Raw genomic sequence first — 17,942 nt, 5'->3', positions numbered from 1 at the left:
GTCTTGCTCCATAATGGCTTGTGTCCAATCTGGACACAAGTGGGGGCTTATTGGTATTTTCACCGAAATAAAGGGAGAGGCCCACATGTGTAAAACGGAGTCCGTTTGCTTTGCTGGCCAAAATTTCAGATTTCAAAATTTTTGAATTTGAAGGAGCTCAGGTATTTAATACTCACAGTGTACTCTCTCTCTCCTCCTTGTTATTCTCTCTCCTCCTTCAAAGCAGTCGAGGTTCCATTTGTGCTCCTCCTTCTATCCAATTTCGCGGCGAAAGTGTTCTGGGCAAAAAATTCACACCTCCATTTTCAAGACGAGCTAGGATTGTTCGTTAATTTGGTGAATTCGTGATAAGAAATTGCGCTGGAGGAAGAATTATTTGTCATCAAGAGGTAAAACCCTAAAACCCAAATCGAAAATTTAAAAAGTTAACGTATTTAGGCTTATTGGAGGGTTTAGGGTTGTAATCCTAATTGTTAAAGTCGTCTAATTTTAAGAATTTCTGGCTTTCAGTTAGTTAGGGTTTCTGGTTTAATTGCTGCATGTTTTAGTTCGTTTATTAATAATCATTTTTTAATATTTGTTTAGGGTTTTGTAGGCTGTTGGTGGAATTAGGAGTATGAATAATGGTTGTTTTGTAACTGGGTTTTGATATTTGAACAAATTTGGTATATTTGATGTCGCCTAAATTTTGGAAATTTGTTAAAAATAGTGTTGATAATATGGAGAATAGTACTTAAAATATAGAATTAATTTTAAAAAGGATCATAATTTTATATTGATCCTAAAATGGTACTGAAAGTGTTTGACAGTTTGGTATCGCAAATGAGATTTGGATTGGTAGATTTGTACCAAAATGGGTCTAATTACTGGTCTAATTATGTGTGGATGTTTATATGTGTGCATTTTAAAAATAAAGTAATTGCAGTGTGAAGTTTTTGAATGTTGTGAATTTCTTGTGTTTAGTTTACGTTGTTATTGTAGTCATTAAGTTTTATAATTTTGTAGGAAAATGGGTAAACGTAATGCTCCACTTCCAAAGGAGAAAAAAACGGAGGAAGACGTTGTTAAGGGAAAGGGCGTGTCTACAAGGGCAGGAGCACGAACGGTAATTAGTACAAGAATGCTATTGTATTAAATAGAAGAATCCAATTCTAATCCAATTCTATTTTTAATATTCAGACATAAGTAAACTTGTTGTGTTGTGTGTGTAGAGAACAACTGCATGTGGACTAAAGGCAGTGGAAGGTTCTTCCAGTGGAAAGAAGAGAAAAGTCTATGATGCGGAGACTAGTGGAGAGGAGGAGCCACGTACAGAGAGCAACGATGACGAGGACGTCGTTAGTATTCATAACTTAACCACTACTATTAGACCGAAGGTTTGTTGAATTGTTAACTACCTATTTCATGGATATCTATTTTGTGATTGAAAGTACATTAATCAGAACAAATGTTTATGATCAATTCTTACATGGTTTTGATTTAGTGGGCATTGTTGTATGCATCTTAGTTGAGTGTAGGTGCTTAGGTGAAGAAATCGGAGACTGTTGTGTCCACCAGGCTGAGGAAAGACATGCATGAGAATGATAGGATTGAGGTGTTTTCAAAGTTGGTGTCACTGTTGGATGACAGTCGAAGGGATTTAGTTAGAAAAATGGGGTTTGGAGCCCTCCTCACCGTGAAACTGCGCAACCTGTCCCCGGAATTTGCCTACTGGTTAGTGACCAGGGTAGATGGTGCTAATGGGGTGTTTTATGGTGGGGGCGATATGGAATTCAGCCTGTATCCCATCCAATTTAACTGTGTTTTGGGGCTGCCTATGGGTACTCAGCCTGTACCATCTCTTAATGGAAACCTAGACACACGCCATAGGAATATAGCAGACCATATTGTTCAGATGTATGGGGATAGTGGTGGGGTTTCTGTTCAGAAAGCTTGGGAATTTGCAGTTGGGATGAGGGATGGACAGCGTAAGGCGGTGGCTACTATTGTCCCAATTGTAACAAGAGAGGAGGAATTTGAATTTAGAATAGCCTTTATGATTGTTATACTGGAGCTGGTGTTGTGCCCAAGCACAGACGGGTTTACCTTGGCGGGAAGGTTGTTACCTGCCGCATCGGTAGCACCGGAGTCAAATTCATATGATTGGTGCACGTTCTGTTTAGAGTGGCTAAAGATATGGTGCAAAATGTTTGCACATCAGTTTGATCAGCATGGAGTTGTTTCTGGATTGGGGGGGCTGCAGCCTATTTTTGACGGTTGGTATAACTGAAAATATTTTTATTTATTGTGTATAATTTTGCAAAGCTCTTATTTGATTCTGAAGCAAGTTGGTTAATGTTGTAGGTGTTCTACCTGGACCACCTGAATGTTGTTCCTAGGCAATGGTGTGTTATGCCGAGGGTGGCTGTGTGGTCCCAATCTGATGTGGATGCCCTGATAGAGGCAGACAAGAAAGCTGGAGGTGACTATGGAAGAACTCAGGTGAGATGGAATACCAAAAATTTCTGTTGTGTTAGTAGTGATTCAGCAGTATAATGATTCATTCATATATGGACTGATGTTTTATGTTGATGTTCCACAACCAGTCTGTTGATGTTGCTTACGGCGAGAGACACCATCCTCGATTGCCAAGAGATATGTGGGGTTCCTACATTGCAAAAGAGGTTTAATCTATTGTTTCTAATCCAATTTGGTTTAATTAGATTATTAGTTGATTAGTTTATAAGTTTCTGGCTTCTGTCCCGCGCGCGCACTAGATATTCTGATTGTGTGCTTGGAATAAAATTTGTATATAGGTTCTGAATGTTTTAACAAGCCGATTTGAGAGAATCGAGGAGCAAATGCACAACCAAGGAGAGGTTTTAAGAAGTATGAAACTTGATTTGTCAAGAATAGTAGGGGTGAGGGAACAAGATAGTGGGTTGAAGGACACTCAAAGTGGAGGTACAAGTGGTGGTAGTGTGAGTGGTGTGGCTGTTTGCCCTGCTCTCGGAGGTACGCAGACAATGAGGCCGACCACAATTCCTACGGCCACTGCACAGCAGTTTGGAGTTCCGTCGCCGGTGGGTTTTGCACCGGCATTTGGTTCAGCTCGGGGTTTTGGCACCCGAGGCTTTGGGTTCCCTCCTCCTTCCACTTCAGTCTCTCCAGTTTTGGTGAGTGATCCTATAACCCCTGATCCTTCTTCTGCGGTTACCTCAGATGTTCTTGGATTTATGGCTCCCTCTTCCTCTGATTGTTCTGTCCCTACGAAATCTATGACCACGCTACAGACTGAAGTACAATCTCCTGCTCAGAAGCCGGTACATTTTCTTACACTACTGTGAATGAACAATCCAAGATATACTTATCTTAGATAATTTTAATGTTGGGTTATATACATATCCAAATTGCACAGGTAATCACCACTGAAATTTTAAAGGGAGTTTCACCTCTTAGGAGCTCCCGGAAGAGTCGTACTGATATGGAGAAGGAATTGGTTGCTTTCATCAAGGAGTGCTAGGGAAATAGCAAGTAAATGTCAAACTTTTTAGTAAATTATGATTATTAATGTATTTGTATTTTGTTAATGTTTACAAGTTTTAACTTGGAATACGAAAGTTGATTATCCTTCAATTGATCAATATATGCAGGGATGAAGGACAAGAGTTGATTGAGTTCGATGGTTTATGTCTAAGCAAATATCAGATGTATCGAATGGTAGCAATGGATGAGTATGCGGGGATAGAATACGTCAAATTGGCTAGTAAGATGTATACTAGCAGGTGGAAGGCAGAATTGGGTGCCGGTAGAGGACGAAGTGTAATGCTTGAACCTGGTTTCGGGGTTAGTTTTCAGACGTATTTCTCATCTATGTTATCATGATCTGATAATTTTTTTGTAAACGTATCTTGAGGTAATTAGTACACCTTCTAATTGTGGCAGGTTAAGGTACAAACAAACGAACCCCCTCAGTCTCTTGTAGCCCCATTCGGTGCCCCCTTTGAAAACCTCGTCATTCGGGAAATGTTTGTGGTATGTGAGATAACATCACATTCTAAATTAAATACATTTGTGATAATTATATGTAAATTTTTAATTTACCATTTAACTTATCGTATCTATTTTGCAATTCATGCCAGGTTGTAGTACCCGTGTTGCACATGTACTTCACACTTCCACCGCACACACGTTGGTATTGTGTTGCATTATCCATGAAGGATAAGCGGATTTGGGTCCTTGATCCTACATCAGACGAGCCTTTGTCTGAGCACGATCGTCTGATTAGCCACATGGTAATGATTGTATCTAAAAACATTTAATAATTATCGCATACATTTCATACATATGATTGACTTGTTATTCTTGTAGTTGAAGTACTTGGACACCCTGTTTTACTCTAAAGACGAGTCATGGGTAAAGGATGGACTGAGTGGATGGGGGGTTGACCTTGTTTCTGTCCCACCAAGCGATGAGTAAGTAACCCAACGCAATCGCTTCGCGTAAATATAAGTTGGTTTGTTTATATAAGGATTATATGGTTTGATCACTGTAATGCAGTGTGTCAAGTTGTGTTGTAATGCTAGCATGGATAAAGGACATAGTCCAACGCAACAAAATTTCTCCCACATTCCAACCGGTACGTTCATTTAGTTCCATGTGTTTAGTTGTGTGTGTTCTTGAAAACAATAGTCCTGTAGTAATGCTATCATATTTATTTGCTATCATCATCAGGGTGCAATAGAGGATGCAAGGGTATCACTTGCTGTTGATGACATCTTGTGCGAGTTGAATGTGAGGAGACCTGAGGTGTACGACCTTATTTCTGGGAGGCAAGTCCGTGTGTAGACCGTGTTTACGTGCTTGAACTTAAGTTTTTGGATGTATTTTGGATGTATTTTGGATGTATTTCGGCAACTCTGTTGCATTTGAATTCTGGTACTTAGTTTGGAAGTTAGTTTGGAAGTTTGTGTGGAAGTTAGTTTATGACTAAACATTTGATGTTGTATGTTTATATTTCTACTGTGAACTAAGGGGTCTTTTGTTTTAAAGGAATCCAGGTAGAAATAAGATATTTATGCGCCAATTAAGATCCCTGATTTGTAGTTATGTATGAAATCAATCAGATAAATGAACACAAGTAGTGAAATGCACACAGGTAGTGAAATGCAGGTCAACTTTGGTATACGACATTTGTCAACTTTGGTATATGTCATTTGTCAACTTTGGTATGAGTATGACATTTGCCAACTTGGCTTTGGTACAGTTCATGTAGTCCTAAATTCAAGTTTGGTACAATGCATTTAACCAGAACTTTGACTTTGGTACGTTTTCATGTCGTAACAGAACTTCGATTTGGTACATTAAATGTAGCCAGAACATCGAATTTGGTACATTAGATGTACCAAGAACTTCGACTTCAAGTCAACTTACATTTTCATTTGACCCAACCCATTATATTTGCTACACTTTTGGTGGTGATAATAAGATTTTAAAGTTGCCAAACTTCGTACACTTCTTATTTGGTACCACCACTTACATAATAGGCAAATAATAAAACACTTACAAAGAAAAGAGTTAAGTAAACGATAATAATCCAAAATCAACTATTAAGACCCTTAGATATAAATTATCCGCATAGCACTAAACTATCCCAAATGAAGTGAATTATCCAAAAGCAGCAGTAAACATTACCACCAAAAAATCCGACACAAATCTTAAACATTAGATAATCCGGCTAATAAACAGTTTCCAAGAGTTACATAATATTACTACGAGAATCATCAGATGCCTTTCAAGTATAGGTGATTGCTGACAATGCTTCATCCTTTGCTTCATTAAATTCCGAGAGAAAGTCTTCCATTAGTAGCGCTTTTCGAGCCACAACAATATTTTCCTACAACGATGAATGAATGGTAATAAGGAGCAATAGTTTGTAGGCTACCATATATATATGAGGGCTAAATACAAAGCCACTTACCATTCCATATCTTGATACGATACGAGCGGCCGATGACTTTATCCATCCCAACATTAGTACGCCGCAGCTATGACTGCAAGAAAACTAGTTGTGATTAAACGGGGGAATAAAATTGAAATGACACAGAGAATGATTTAAATCCTCTGGTTCACATACTTGTCGGTGTTGTTCATAAGCTCGACTAGTTGTCTTCCCCAACTACCCATTGTGCCTAGTTCCCACTGGGGGTCATGGACATTTAACATCGTGTCGATGGCCGGGATCTGTGATGTAAAGCATTCACATCAACCCCAGAAATTGTAGTTTGTAAATGACAATCGGCGTAAAAACTTTGGAAGCAAAACATACCATATTTTTCAGAATAGACTTATGCTTCTCTTCGGGGTTGGGGTACATAGTATCCATGAACCATATGGTCTTCTCCTTCAACTCAAATGCAGCACACCACCAATGGTCATCGTCCAATACAGGAACAAAAATCTGATTCCATCATATTACCACAGGAATTATTAATTATTTGTTTATTCAGAGAACATGTGAAAGGAGAATGTTAAAACTAGGAAAAATACCACACAAATCTGGGATGCAGTTATGTCACGAAGCGGTTGGCCGTGCTTCTTTGCCAGATGTTCAAAAGGATCCTTATTCGTAATTACCCTCATCTGTAATATAAAATGATGTTCAATAAATATATTCTGGTGTAAACCCTAAACACCTAAAACTTAAAAATGTGATTTTAATAATTAAAAATGTGATTTAAGAATTCAAACTTAAAAGTGTGATTTAAATAATAAAAAATGTGATCTAAGGCGTAATAATTCAATTCAAGGCGCAATTACCGCAAATGTTGGGTCAAGCATAATTCTCCGACTCTTGCCATCGTAATCCATTGCCCACTTTTTCATATACATCTCCGAAGCCATCCTTACATAGTCAGCACTGACCCTCGCTCTTGTATGCAAGGCCCCATAGCAGTCTCTTTGGGTTGCACTCTTGCCATCGCAGGTAATCATGACTTATCCTGGACTGCAAAACAGAACTGCTTTAGTTAAGGTATTAAATGGGATCATATTCTTATAAGTTGATTAACTTACTTAGCCTCGTCTCTCAAATCTTTCCATCTCTTAACGAACGCAGTGATGTCATTAACCGGACCTGTGACCCTTTGGTTTGTACCAGACACGAAATCTCCCGAAAATACTGCTGCAGATGGAATATGAGTTCGGTGTCCTAAACTCCTCCTCCTCCTTGGTCCTCCTCCAGCAGCGGCCTCTTCATTGTCACGCGCATCCTCATTCAACTCCTCATCATTGTCACGCGCATCCTCATTCAACTCCTTACTAGTCAATGGGTCGTCCTGATTCAACTCCTTATTGTTCACAGGATCATTCTCGTTATTGCCATGACACTCTTCATTACGTTGTGCTAATACGGATTGAAGAGATTCATTTGCAACTTTGCCAATGACATCAGTAACTGATACTTGATGGTGATTGTCAATGTGCAACAAATCGTCGACAGCGGCCATCTTCTTGTTGATCTCTTGTTGCTCTGTTTGGGTTCTTTGTGAGGTTGGATTGATTATCCTTGGACTTCCCACTTTCTCAAGAGACGTGAATGGTTGATTCAAACCAAGATCAAGATCTTGTATATTGTCAGCAAAATGATGAGCCAGAGAATGGATATGGAACTGGTCATGTATGGGAAAGCCAAAGGGTCTTGTGTTGTCCCGTGCCGTTTGCAACTTATCAATCTTCTCCTCCAGCCTCTCTAGGTAAGGTGTGATCAACTTCATAATCTGTACCATGTATGGAAGATGACCAAATTTTAGTGTGTATACTCGAACGATTTATACAATGTAAAAATATAAATGCGTAGATGAATTACATACATTATTTACTAGCCTTGTATCCTCGCAATCCTCATCTTCCTGCGAGATGGGTGTAATTTTGTCTCTGGCGAGTCGGGGATGTGGTTCCCCATATGCAATGTCCAGTGACTGCCACAATAAACATTAAACATTTCCATAAATAATAACCAATAACCAGAATAAGTTTGCTACACATGATTTTAATGTTGTGTTGTGATTCATTGTAAAAGGATCAACTTACTGATAGCTTTCCGTAGTCGTCAGTTTCCTTCTTGTCCAAATCCCTAGCCAGGAAGACATGCTCAGTTGTCCAAACTCCTATCCTTGGAAACTCGTTCCACGACAGAGGAGGCCTGTTCAAATGATCTAGGTAGAATATCTGTTCACCAAATGTTTAATCAAAAATTATTTAAATAATACGAAAAGTAACATTCACTATGGGGAAAAAAGGTTTGGAAAAGTACCAAGAGGAACAGAGTACAACCACCACATCCCGCCACGAACCCAGCTTTGTCAAACTTCTCAGCAAACTCAGAAGACTTAGTCATAAGCCACTCATGGGCAAACGTACACCAATCATATTCAATTGACATGTCTGCCACAGTACACGCTTGCATCAAGGGCTTAGACATATATGATCCATCAGTCGAAGGACATATGACCAGACCCAAGAGCGCCATCAAGAAAGCAGTACGGAATTCGCTACGGCCCGATTCGGTTTCTAGCTGGGTGACGTTGCCATCTTCATCCTCTTCGACTAACGCATCGATGACTGAACGTAAAGAAACCATTTCCTTTCCCTCCCCATTCACCATTGTGAATTTCCGAGACACCTTCGCAACCTTAACAACCAACGCCGGACTATCAACCACGTCGAAGGGAACCGTCTTACCTCCCATTGGGAGATCAAATATGCATTTCCATTGTGTTGGAGACAACGGTAAGACTCTGCCATCACCTGCAACCAAGGTCTGGGCAACTCCATCCACCCTAGTCATTAACCAATAGCAGAACTGTCGCGAGAGTTGGTCAACTTCAACATTAGCATCCCACCAAAACCCATTTGTTTAACAACTTCAATTCTAGAAGCATCAAACCTTTTGATCAACTTCGAAAATGCATCAACACGGCAAATGACCGCTGGTTGCTGTAAACATGAAAAGCGTATGGTCATATAAAAAACATTCCTGTACAACTAGAAATGAATAATGGGACACTGAATTTTAATGAATACAGTTTCATCATTTAGATAAAGTTCACTGACTAACCTTGTTGCGACATTTTTGTAGTTGCGTCGCAACACATAACTCTTCCCTCTTAACTTGTTCCCCGTTTGACAGACCTGACAGACCTTTGGTTCTTCTCACAACGTATTGCTGCTCCTGAATACCAATAACAAATATATTTAGAATTCATTTTTGCCAATCAACAGGGGAACCAATTACAATGACTCACTCCTGCTGCATTGCTTTACCTGTGGCCGTGGCTTTGGGGTAGGAAGTCGTCTCCTTTTTACACCTTGCTTGGGTAATATTTTCCGAGACACTTGTTGTTTGTATCCCCTCTTAATTGGATGTGTCTCTCGCTCTGGCACTTCATCGTACTCCTCATCAGAATTCTCAACTTCATCATTGTTAGTCTCCTCAGCTTCATAGTCCTCATCACCCTCATCTTGACTTTCGTCTTCGTACGAATCTTCATCTACGACCGCCCTACACTTTTTCGTTGGCGGTTTATGAATAGGAAGTACACTCAAGTCACTGGTGAAGTACTTACACAGTTCATCATCCCCAAAGTCCCCGAAGGATTTATGTTATTTGTATTTGGACTTTGAAGTTCCCTCATATTCAATGACATTATTCCCCATTTTTCTCTTCGTATGACTATGAACTAGTCCCTTCCTCATGACACTGTGAAAATAATAAATAGGGACACAAAATCAAATACTTATACTCATCTCAAATTACCAACAACAAACACACAAAAAAACCAAACATTACGCAAAATGGTTAACTACAATTACTTTATATGCATCTCAAATCACCAACAACGGACACAAAAAGTACCATACAGTAATCAATTTGACTACATCACTTCAGTTTTACCAAACCCAATTTAGAAACGAGAAATGTACAACTGGGCCTTTAGAAATAGTTGAGTACAACTACTCAATACTGATGTCAATTCCCCAACAAAGAACGCAAAAACTAACCATACATTACTCAATTTGTAAGAACCCTAATTTAGGAACCCTAATTTATAAACGACATCTTTTGAATTGGGTCTTCTCATAAACTTTACTACAATTACTATGTACTACTGTCAAATCACCATACAACTAACGACAAAAACTCATACAAAATTCAATATGGATTTGTTAATTCCATTTAGGGAACCCTAAATGGAAATTGGGAACAATTGAATTGGGAACAAGTAGTGATTCAAATTGAAATACTGAAATTGTAAAGAAAATTTCGACTTTGATACCTGGGTGGTGGATTTGGTGAACGCCGTCGACAAGGCAAGTCGGAGTGGGGAAGTCGAAGAACTGCGACACTTCAGGAGAGAGAAAATACACAAGTAGAAATGACAGGAGAGAGAAAGGATTTTCCTATAATAATTTTATTTTTAAATTAAAATATGGGTTTAATATTAAGTTATTTGTACTGTGGAATCGACAAGTGTCTTTGTTTTGAATAATAACTTTTTTGAAATTTAAGTGTTAGTCAAATATCCCGCCCATAAAAAAAACACTATAAGGACAATTTTAAGCCCCAATGGTTGAATCATTTTTTAAGGACAAAGTACGAACTTGACATATTTGTAAAATTTAACGTACCAAATTCACTAGTATCTATCATATTTATAAAAGTATAAGTACCAAATGACGATAGTATCTAACAAAACTATACAAACGCTAGGTACCATTACAAAAAAGGACATAGAGAACAGTACATAGATGTTCACTAAGGGTACCTTATAAAAATAAGTTTCAAGTCCAATAAGTTCGTTCAGATAAATTCAGATAAGTTTCAATATGTTTCAATAAGTTCCAATAACTTCAGATAAATTCCAATTAGTTCCAATTAATTATTAATTATTAATAAATAAGTATTAATTATTAATTAGTAATTATTAATTACTTAATAATTACTGATTAATAAGTAATAATTAATAATTAATAATTAATAATTAATAACAATTATTCACTACATAATTATTAAATATTAATTATTAACTTATAATTATTAAGTAATTAATAGACATTAATTATTTAAATTTTATTTTTATTATGTATTATTATTTATTATGTATTATTTATTATTTATTATTCATTATTTATTATTTATTATTTATTATGTATTAATAATTATTTATTACTACCTACATTCCTTAATGTTCTTTACGCTTACTATTTGCACGACTTATTTATTCAATATTCAATGACTTATTTATTATTTATTAATTATTAATTATTAAATATTATTAATTTATTATTACTTATTATTTACTATTTGAACCTTAATTAATGATTTATAGAAAAGTGCGAAAATGGTGTGGAAAAGTGGGAAACGTGTAAGTTCAGATAAGTTCAGATAAGTTCAGGTCAAATAAGTTGAACATAACGCACCCTAATGCTTCGAAACTACTAAGGGTTAAGGGTCAATGTGAAGGAAATAATGCCCAAGTATCCATTTAAGGTTAAGTAGTCTAATAAGTGTTGGTGAACCGTATGCCTAGCTAGAGGCCGGTTGTATTCCAGGAAACGGAAATATGGATCGTATCCTATCAAAGACGTAGATGTTGCCGGAAACGGAAACATGGTACGTATCAGAAAATATTTTCGAAAATTGAAATATTGCCGGAGTCCTCGGAAATATTTCCGGAAATTGAAATATTTTCAGAAATAGAAATATATTGTCAAAATCGGATACATTACAATACATTACAATAGAAAACGGAAATGAATTGGGAATTATTAAATATTCTCCCAATCGGAAATGAATTCCCGCATCACCAACCGAATTGCTTACAAAAGAAAATTGATATAGATCCGTTGTCATTTGTACATATCGGTTATAGGTAATTACTTTAGGGTTTGAGGGTTTAGGGTTAGGGTTAGGTATTTCATTTGTACATGTCGGTTCTACACATTAAACGTATTTTTTCAAAAACAGGTTCAAAAAAATGGAAGGGCATAGATTTAATACAACAAAATTAAGTATGGATTACTGGACACTAATTAGGGACTTTTAAAAATTAAGTATGGATTAGGGACTTTTAAAAATTGGTACCCTAGTTATTCAAATACAGCTCACGCATGTTGAATTTGTTACATTTGTTGTACCAAATTAGGGTATCTTTGTTAAAGATTTTGGAATTTTTGTACCAAATGGGGTTATGTGTGCTGTATTTGGTACAGTATTTGTACCAAATTAGGTTTATTAGTACTTTTTAAGTCTTGAAGAATGACAGTAAGGATCGCAAAGTTGTGGTAATAACAACACATAAATATAGATTCTATCCCATTCAAACACATACACAGAAACACATACATATAGATCATTCAAATATCTGAAATGAACAACAACACATAAACAATTTCATTGTTAAACCTATTTTCCTCTTCATAGTTTTGACTTCGAAAATCACTTATCCCACCCAAGAGAATTTCGGCATAAAAGATCATCAACATTGTCAAGTCCAAGTCCATCATCATCACCAACATCACCAACAATGTCAAGTCCATCATCTCCTCCAACTATGCTGGTGAAATACCCAACTGACCCATCTTGAGATAACATCTCAATACCCCCAGCAGAAGTGTGTGTCAACTCAACATCATCAGCGTCCTGAATAAGAATAAGTCAAATCAAAGTTAATGGTTTGGACATATGAACTGCAACGTAACAAGTACTATAAATACATTTGTAATACCTGCGTGGGAGGTTCCTGTGAGCAACCAGCAACATCATTTGTTTTGCTTCTCCTTCTCCTTATGGGTGTTTTCTTTTTTGGCTCAACACAAGAACGGTGCCTACAACTTGGTGTCCTATGTGGTTTATTTCTTGCCACATGATCATTCACCATGACGTTATCAGGAGGTGTTGCACATTTGTTTCGTTTGTTCACAGACTTAGGGGTACTTTTGGTGGTCCTCTTGTTTTTGGTTTGACTGCACCCATTGGTAACAGATTTTGGAGTAGTTGCCCTCTTCTTGTTGGTTTGAGACAAACCAGGAGTACCAACATCATCCTGTGTCTCATCAGCATCCATATCTTCCACACCAATCAACTGTTGATCCAACCGCTTCTCCAACACCTTCAATGTATCCATCACGATTTTAATGCACTCGGGATTCGTTGACGCCTTCAAACTGATTGGCTCGTATGCTAGCATTAATTTATCATGCTTCATGACATCTTCGGTCTTACTTGGATCATGGTACACCACCTTCACGCGCGAGTGCTTCCTTGACACATCTTTCCTCCATCTACGAAGAATATAAACATCTGGGACATCTTGAATGTCATGCATGTCATACACTTTTATAATGTGCCTGCAAAGTATACCGTCACTTTCAAACAGCTTGCATTCGCACTCCGCCAATTTAGTCTCCAAATTTATCTGCACGATATAATTCCGCCTGTACTTTGTTGAAAATTCCTTGCGGGTTTCCTTACACAACACCCACACTCTGTCCTCCAGCTTATGATGTGCAACTTCAGCTGACACCATAGTAGTCTCAAGAGAAGTAAGGTACAGTACACGATTGCACTGCTCTTGAACCTCGAGGAATTTTGCATCTGTGTACACCTTTCTAAAGGCTCTCTCAACACTAAATTGGGTGGCCAACGGGCGAACTGCCCTTTGGTCAGCTGCATCAGCCTGTTGCTCATCGTTAGCTCTAGATTCCACTGCTTTAATATAAAATGGAGCAAACTCAAACAATCGAGTGTGCTTATCAACGAACCCATCAAAGAACCTGTTTATGCTTTCGGATCTTTGAGTGCTCTTCATTCCAGCCCAAAACATCCCGTTCATAAATGCAGGCACCCACATTTCCCTTCCATGGTATAATCCTGAAATAGTAGCAAAAGGAAATCAACATAAACAAGTCTTGAACATCTTAAGGTCTGTTTTTTCTGCAGGAAAATGTGTGTCTACATGAAAATGTACCATATGGTTTTTTAATTAATGTACCATATATGAAATAATGAAAAATATAATTATGGAATTACCTGCAAGCCAAATCTCACCCTCCAGTTTATACTTCTTGATTACATCAGTCCATTGCACTTCAAATTCATTCTTGGTAAGGCTGTTGTAAATCACATTATGAAGCTCAACTTTGAACAGCTCATAGGCATTGTATTTTCCAAGTTTGTGACTGAACTTGGTAAGTATGTGCCACAAGCACCATCGATGTCGGACATCAGGCATTACTTCTCGTAGGGCCTTCCTCATGGCAGCGTCTTGGTCAGTAAGAAAACCAATGGGTTTTTTGTTAGACATACATGACAACCACTCGGTAAATAACCATTCAAAGGTCTCTGAATCTTCATGGGATAACAATGCACACCCAAGCAGAATGGTTTGACCATGGTGATTAACCCCAACAAAGTTAGAAAATGGCAAGTCATACTCGTTTGTTAAGTAGGTGGAGTTAAACACTACAACATCTCCAAACTCTTCGTAAGCAGCTCTACTCCTAGCATCTACCCACATCACATCCTTTAATATGTTATCCTCACCCACCCTATGCTTGTGAAAGAAATTTTCATTGTCAGTAGACATCGCTTTAAAGTACTTCCACATTGCATTCCAATCTCCCTCCTTCATCTTTTCTGCCTTATCCCTAGCAATGATGTTTTGAAGATCTTTTTTGGTGAATGTCACGTTCTCAACTCCATTCCTCTCGCTAGCTAGACCAGTTAAATATTTGAGGAACGTTAGCACCCGAGTTGTAGTCATTAAACAACTTCCTCTTTACAAGAGAGGTGATGTCTTCCTGTCGATACCTAGGAACATACCTAGATTTCCTCGGTGTTGGACAATGGTTCTTATGCTCATTAACTGCCCTTTTAACCACCCATTTCCCATCCTTGGTCCTGTTGCAATACATTAGAACAGGGCAATCACATTTCTTTGACCTTTTGGTGCCAAGCTCATCCCTAGTTGAGTAAACCCTTTTCCCCTCAACCCGACGCCTATACACTGCACGACCATAACATTCACACTTCCACAAGTATCCCCTCAGTTCCTTAGATTTTGCCCCCCCCCCCCTTTTGCACATACGACCCTGCAGCACGGAGTATGCCAAATCCTTGTTGTCTCCCATACCTTTTGTAGTACGTATCCACTTCTTCCCAACTCTGGAATACCATCCCAACAAATGGAGGACTCACTACATCATCATCGGCTCCATTTTCTTCTTCATCATCCGTAATGTGTACTTCCTCAATTACATCCTCAATTACATCCTCATTATCATTCCCAACAAATTCAACCATATTTCTGCAACATTTTACATTTCAATTAAGTAAAAACCCCTTTCAAAACCCTAACCCTAACAAAGATTTCAATACCTAAAAATCATTATCCATTCTCAAGGCTTATACATTCCCACTTATTTAATTATCAATACAGATTATTATAATTCACACTTAATTAATAATCATGCCTCAATTCTTACAAATTACCAATAATTTGTTTTGCTCATAATTTGTTTTGCTCAAGTACAAAACTTAATTGCAATTTATCAATAACTGATTACCCTAATTCATTAATTGAATATGCAAAATTCATATATTGATTTACATAATTAAGACAAGCACATACCTTAAACTTGCTCAATGATGTGCGACCAACTGTTGATTTTTGTAGGAATACCAAATTCAACTCTGCTTTCTTTATCTCTCCTAAAACAATAAACCCCTAAAATTCGTTTTATACTGTACTTTCTATTTTCCCGCCCTTCTATTTCCATAATTTCCCCCCTTTTTTTGGGATATTTTGGCAGGCCAATAACGTGTCGGAATAAGGGGAACCAATCTCCTCTGACAAATAGGACTTTGAAAAGGTAAAAAATATTCTCAAGATTTGGTATTATCTTATTGACTTTCTTCGTAAAATTATTATGGTACATAATACGTGCCAAATATAAATTTTTTTGAATATAGTATTATTTTAATACCAAATATAGTTCATTTCACTTTTGGTATAAATAAAATACCTGAATTTATGTCGGGTCGTAAATTTGGTACATATATCATACCGTTCCCTCAAAACGGGTACGGAATGGTACAACTGAAGTACCAACCTAAGTTTAAACGTATTTCTAGTGTACTAAATTTGAAATTTAGTATCATATGTTAACTTCTTTGTTACATATCTAAAGTATGGTACATATATAGTACCAATATCTATATTGGTACACATACAGTATATTCTCTTTTTTACCAGTTAATCAATGGTACTTGTTAAGTCCAAATGTAGTATATTTTGTCTTTCATAAATCGATACATTTCCATTTATGAATACATTTTCATCTTCAAGTTAATACTCTTTGAATTTCGACTTTAATTTCAATGAAGAACCAAACTTCAAATACATTTTCAATCAGTTGAAAATTGGGAGTATTGGGGTTCTCTATAAGTTGGTACCATCCCTTATCTCCATCTCCCCTTATCTTTCTCTCTGATTTTGTTCTGGTTTCTTTCTCTCTCCTGTTGAAGCAACAGAGGAACGCTTGCCTTCGAAGGAATTTCGTGGAAATATTTCCCTCCAACTTTTCGCGAAAATCTTTCCAGCAAATTGGCGAAATTTTCCCACCATGTTTTCCCCCCTCAAATTTCAGAACATCCCGTTCCCCGTTACGGTGCAAAAGTACCATTCCAGCTCATTTTGGACACTTCTCCTTTAAAATTTAACCAGTTTATATTTTTATAATGGTACTTGTGTCCATTTTGGACGCAAGCCATTATGGGCTGAGAAACCCTCGGTGATGTAGTGAAAATGTAGGTTTAAGGGCTTGGGGTGAATAGTAAACCCCAAGCATTTGTAGAATTTGCAATTTTGTGCTTGGGTGAATTAAAAACTCCAAGCACTTAATTAGATTTTTTTCTAGGTTCAATCAAGTGCTTGGGGTTTCTCTAAAACCCAAGCACTTGGCTCAAAGCACTTGAGGTTTTTTCTACTAGTGCTAATTGGTTTCGTTGCTTAACTAATTGAATTTCAGACTTAACTACTTGGTTTAGTGATTAACTAATTAGTTGTTCCATTATATAAAAGTGGTCTAACCGTTAGACCGTCTTTCGTAAAAGTTTGTATTATATATTTTATATGTTTAATATGATGATTTGACCAAAATATTTGATATGCTTAATACATTAATTTGACCTAAATATTGTGTAAAGAATTGATACGCGGCGATTTGACTAAAATATTACCAAAATCGTATATAGTCATATTCTATAATCCTGTATTTTTTTTCCATACGTAAACAATTTATACAAAAGGGAAGAAAATAAAATAAAAATAAGGTTAACTTATTTTTACCCCCTCCGTATTAATTTAAGAGATACACTTGGCCGAGTAATTGAATGAAATAAAGTAATAAAACAAGTGGGGTTGAGTAGATATTTTAATAAGAAAAGCAAGTGGGGACCATGTCATTTTAGGGAGTGGGGGCCTGGGGGGTGGGGTGTAGATAGATTATTTAATTAGAGGGTGGTGTTGATAAGTTACTAAAAATGGCAAGTGTATCTCTTAAATAAATACGGCCGGAAAAGACAAGTGTATCTCTTAAATAAATACAGAGGGAGTACCACCTAAAAAAATTGATAAATTATGTTTTATTACCTAAAAAGAAAAAATTATTTTTTACCAACTAAAAATAAAATAAAAATTGTGCATAAGCAGACATATTCTCTTAAAGATGAGAAAACTGATGGGATACTGCAATCAGCTCTATACCATCCTTGATTCACTGACAACAAAACCAGATTTTAGAAGCTACCAAGCATGTAGCCACTGAGGGTTTCTCAGCCCATAATGGCTTGCGTCCAAAATGGACACAAGTACCATTATAAAAATATAAACTGCTTAAAA

General features: G+C 37.1%; 4 protein-coding genes and 1 long non-coding RNA gene across 5 annotated transcripts; 3 read left to right on the top strand and 2 right to left on the bottom strand.

Moving 5' to 3' along the window:
• The first annotated feature begins 9 nt into the window (after window positions 1–9).
• Window positions 10–3,533, top strand: LOC110801076 (uncharacterized). Its single transcript, XM_056832923.1, has 7 exons — window positions 10–389; window positions 1,006–1,105; window positions 1,212–1,337; window positions 2,344–2,481; window positions 2,586–2,663; window positions 2,796–3,302; window positions 3,398–3,533. The coding sequence occupies exons 2-7, from the start codon at window positions 1,010–1,012 to the stop codon at window positions 3,500–3,502; spliced, it is 1,050 nt and encodes a 349-aa protein (XP_056688901.1). The 5' UTR covers window positions 10–389; window positions 1,006–1,009; the 3' UTR covers window positions 3,503–3,533.
• Window positions 3,534–3,686: 153 nt separating this feature from the next.
• LOC130463243 (uncharacterized) lies at window positions 3,687–4,301 on the top strand. The gene is made up of 3 exons (XM_056832316.1): window positions 3,687–3,825; window positions 3,925–4,014; window positions 4,122–4,301. Exons 1-3 carry the CDS (start codon window positions 3,688–3,690, stop codon window positions 4,299–4,301), a joined length of 408 nt encoding a protein of 135 aa, XP_056688294.1. The 5' UTR covers window position 3,687.
• A 48-nt stretch (window positions 4,302–4,349) lies between these two features.
• Window positions 4,350–4,983, top strand: LOC130464125 (uncharacterized). Its single transcript, XR_008924436.1, has 3 exons — window positions 4,350–4,454; window positions 4,540–4,618; window positions 4,714–4,983. It is a non-coding gene; the product is annotated as an uncharacterized lncRNA (long non-coding RNA).
• Window positions 4,984–5,753: 770 nt separating this feature from the next.
• LOC130462423 (uncharacterized) lies at window positions 5,754–6,878 on the bottom strand. Its single transcript, XM_056830612.1, has 6 exons — window positions 6,799–6,878; window positions 6,529–6,621; window positions 6,308–6,439; window positions 6,116–6,222; window positions 5,960–6,032; window positions 5,754–5,875 (listed from the first exon to the last, which is right to left on the bottom strand). Exons 1-6 carry the CDS (start codon window positions 6,868–6,870, stop codon window positions 5,774–5,776), a joined length of 579 nt encoding a protein of 192 aa, XP_056686590.1. The 5' UTR covers window positions 6,871–6,878; the 3' UTR covers window positions 5,754–5,773.
• A 171-nt stretch (window positions 6,879–7,049) lies between these two features.
• On the bottom strand, window positions 7,050–8,827 carry LOC130463242 (uncharacterized). The gene is made up of 4 exons (XM_056832315.1): window positions 8,294–8,827; window positions 8,071–8,208; window positions 7,851–7,958; window positions 7,050–7,757 (listed from the first exon to the last, which is right to left on the bottom strand). The coding sequence occupies exons 1-4, from the start codon at window positions 8,825–8,827 to the stop codon at window positions 7,050–7,052; spliced, it is 1,488 nt and encodes a 495-aa protein (XP_056688293.1).
• Window positions 8,828–17,942: the final 9,115 nt, after the last annotated feature.

This window comes from Spinacia oleracea, chromosome 6 (genome assembly GCF_020520425.1).
Source record: "Spinacia oleracea cultivar Varoflay chromosome 6, BTI_SOV_V1, whole genome shotgun sequence".
NCBI classification, from domain to species: domain Eukaryota; kingdom Viridiplantae; phylum Streptophyta; class Magnoliopsida; order Caryophyllales; family Amaranthaceae; genus Spinacia; species Spinacia oleracea.
This window is presented reverse-complemented; position numbering and strand designations above follow the sequence as displayed.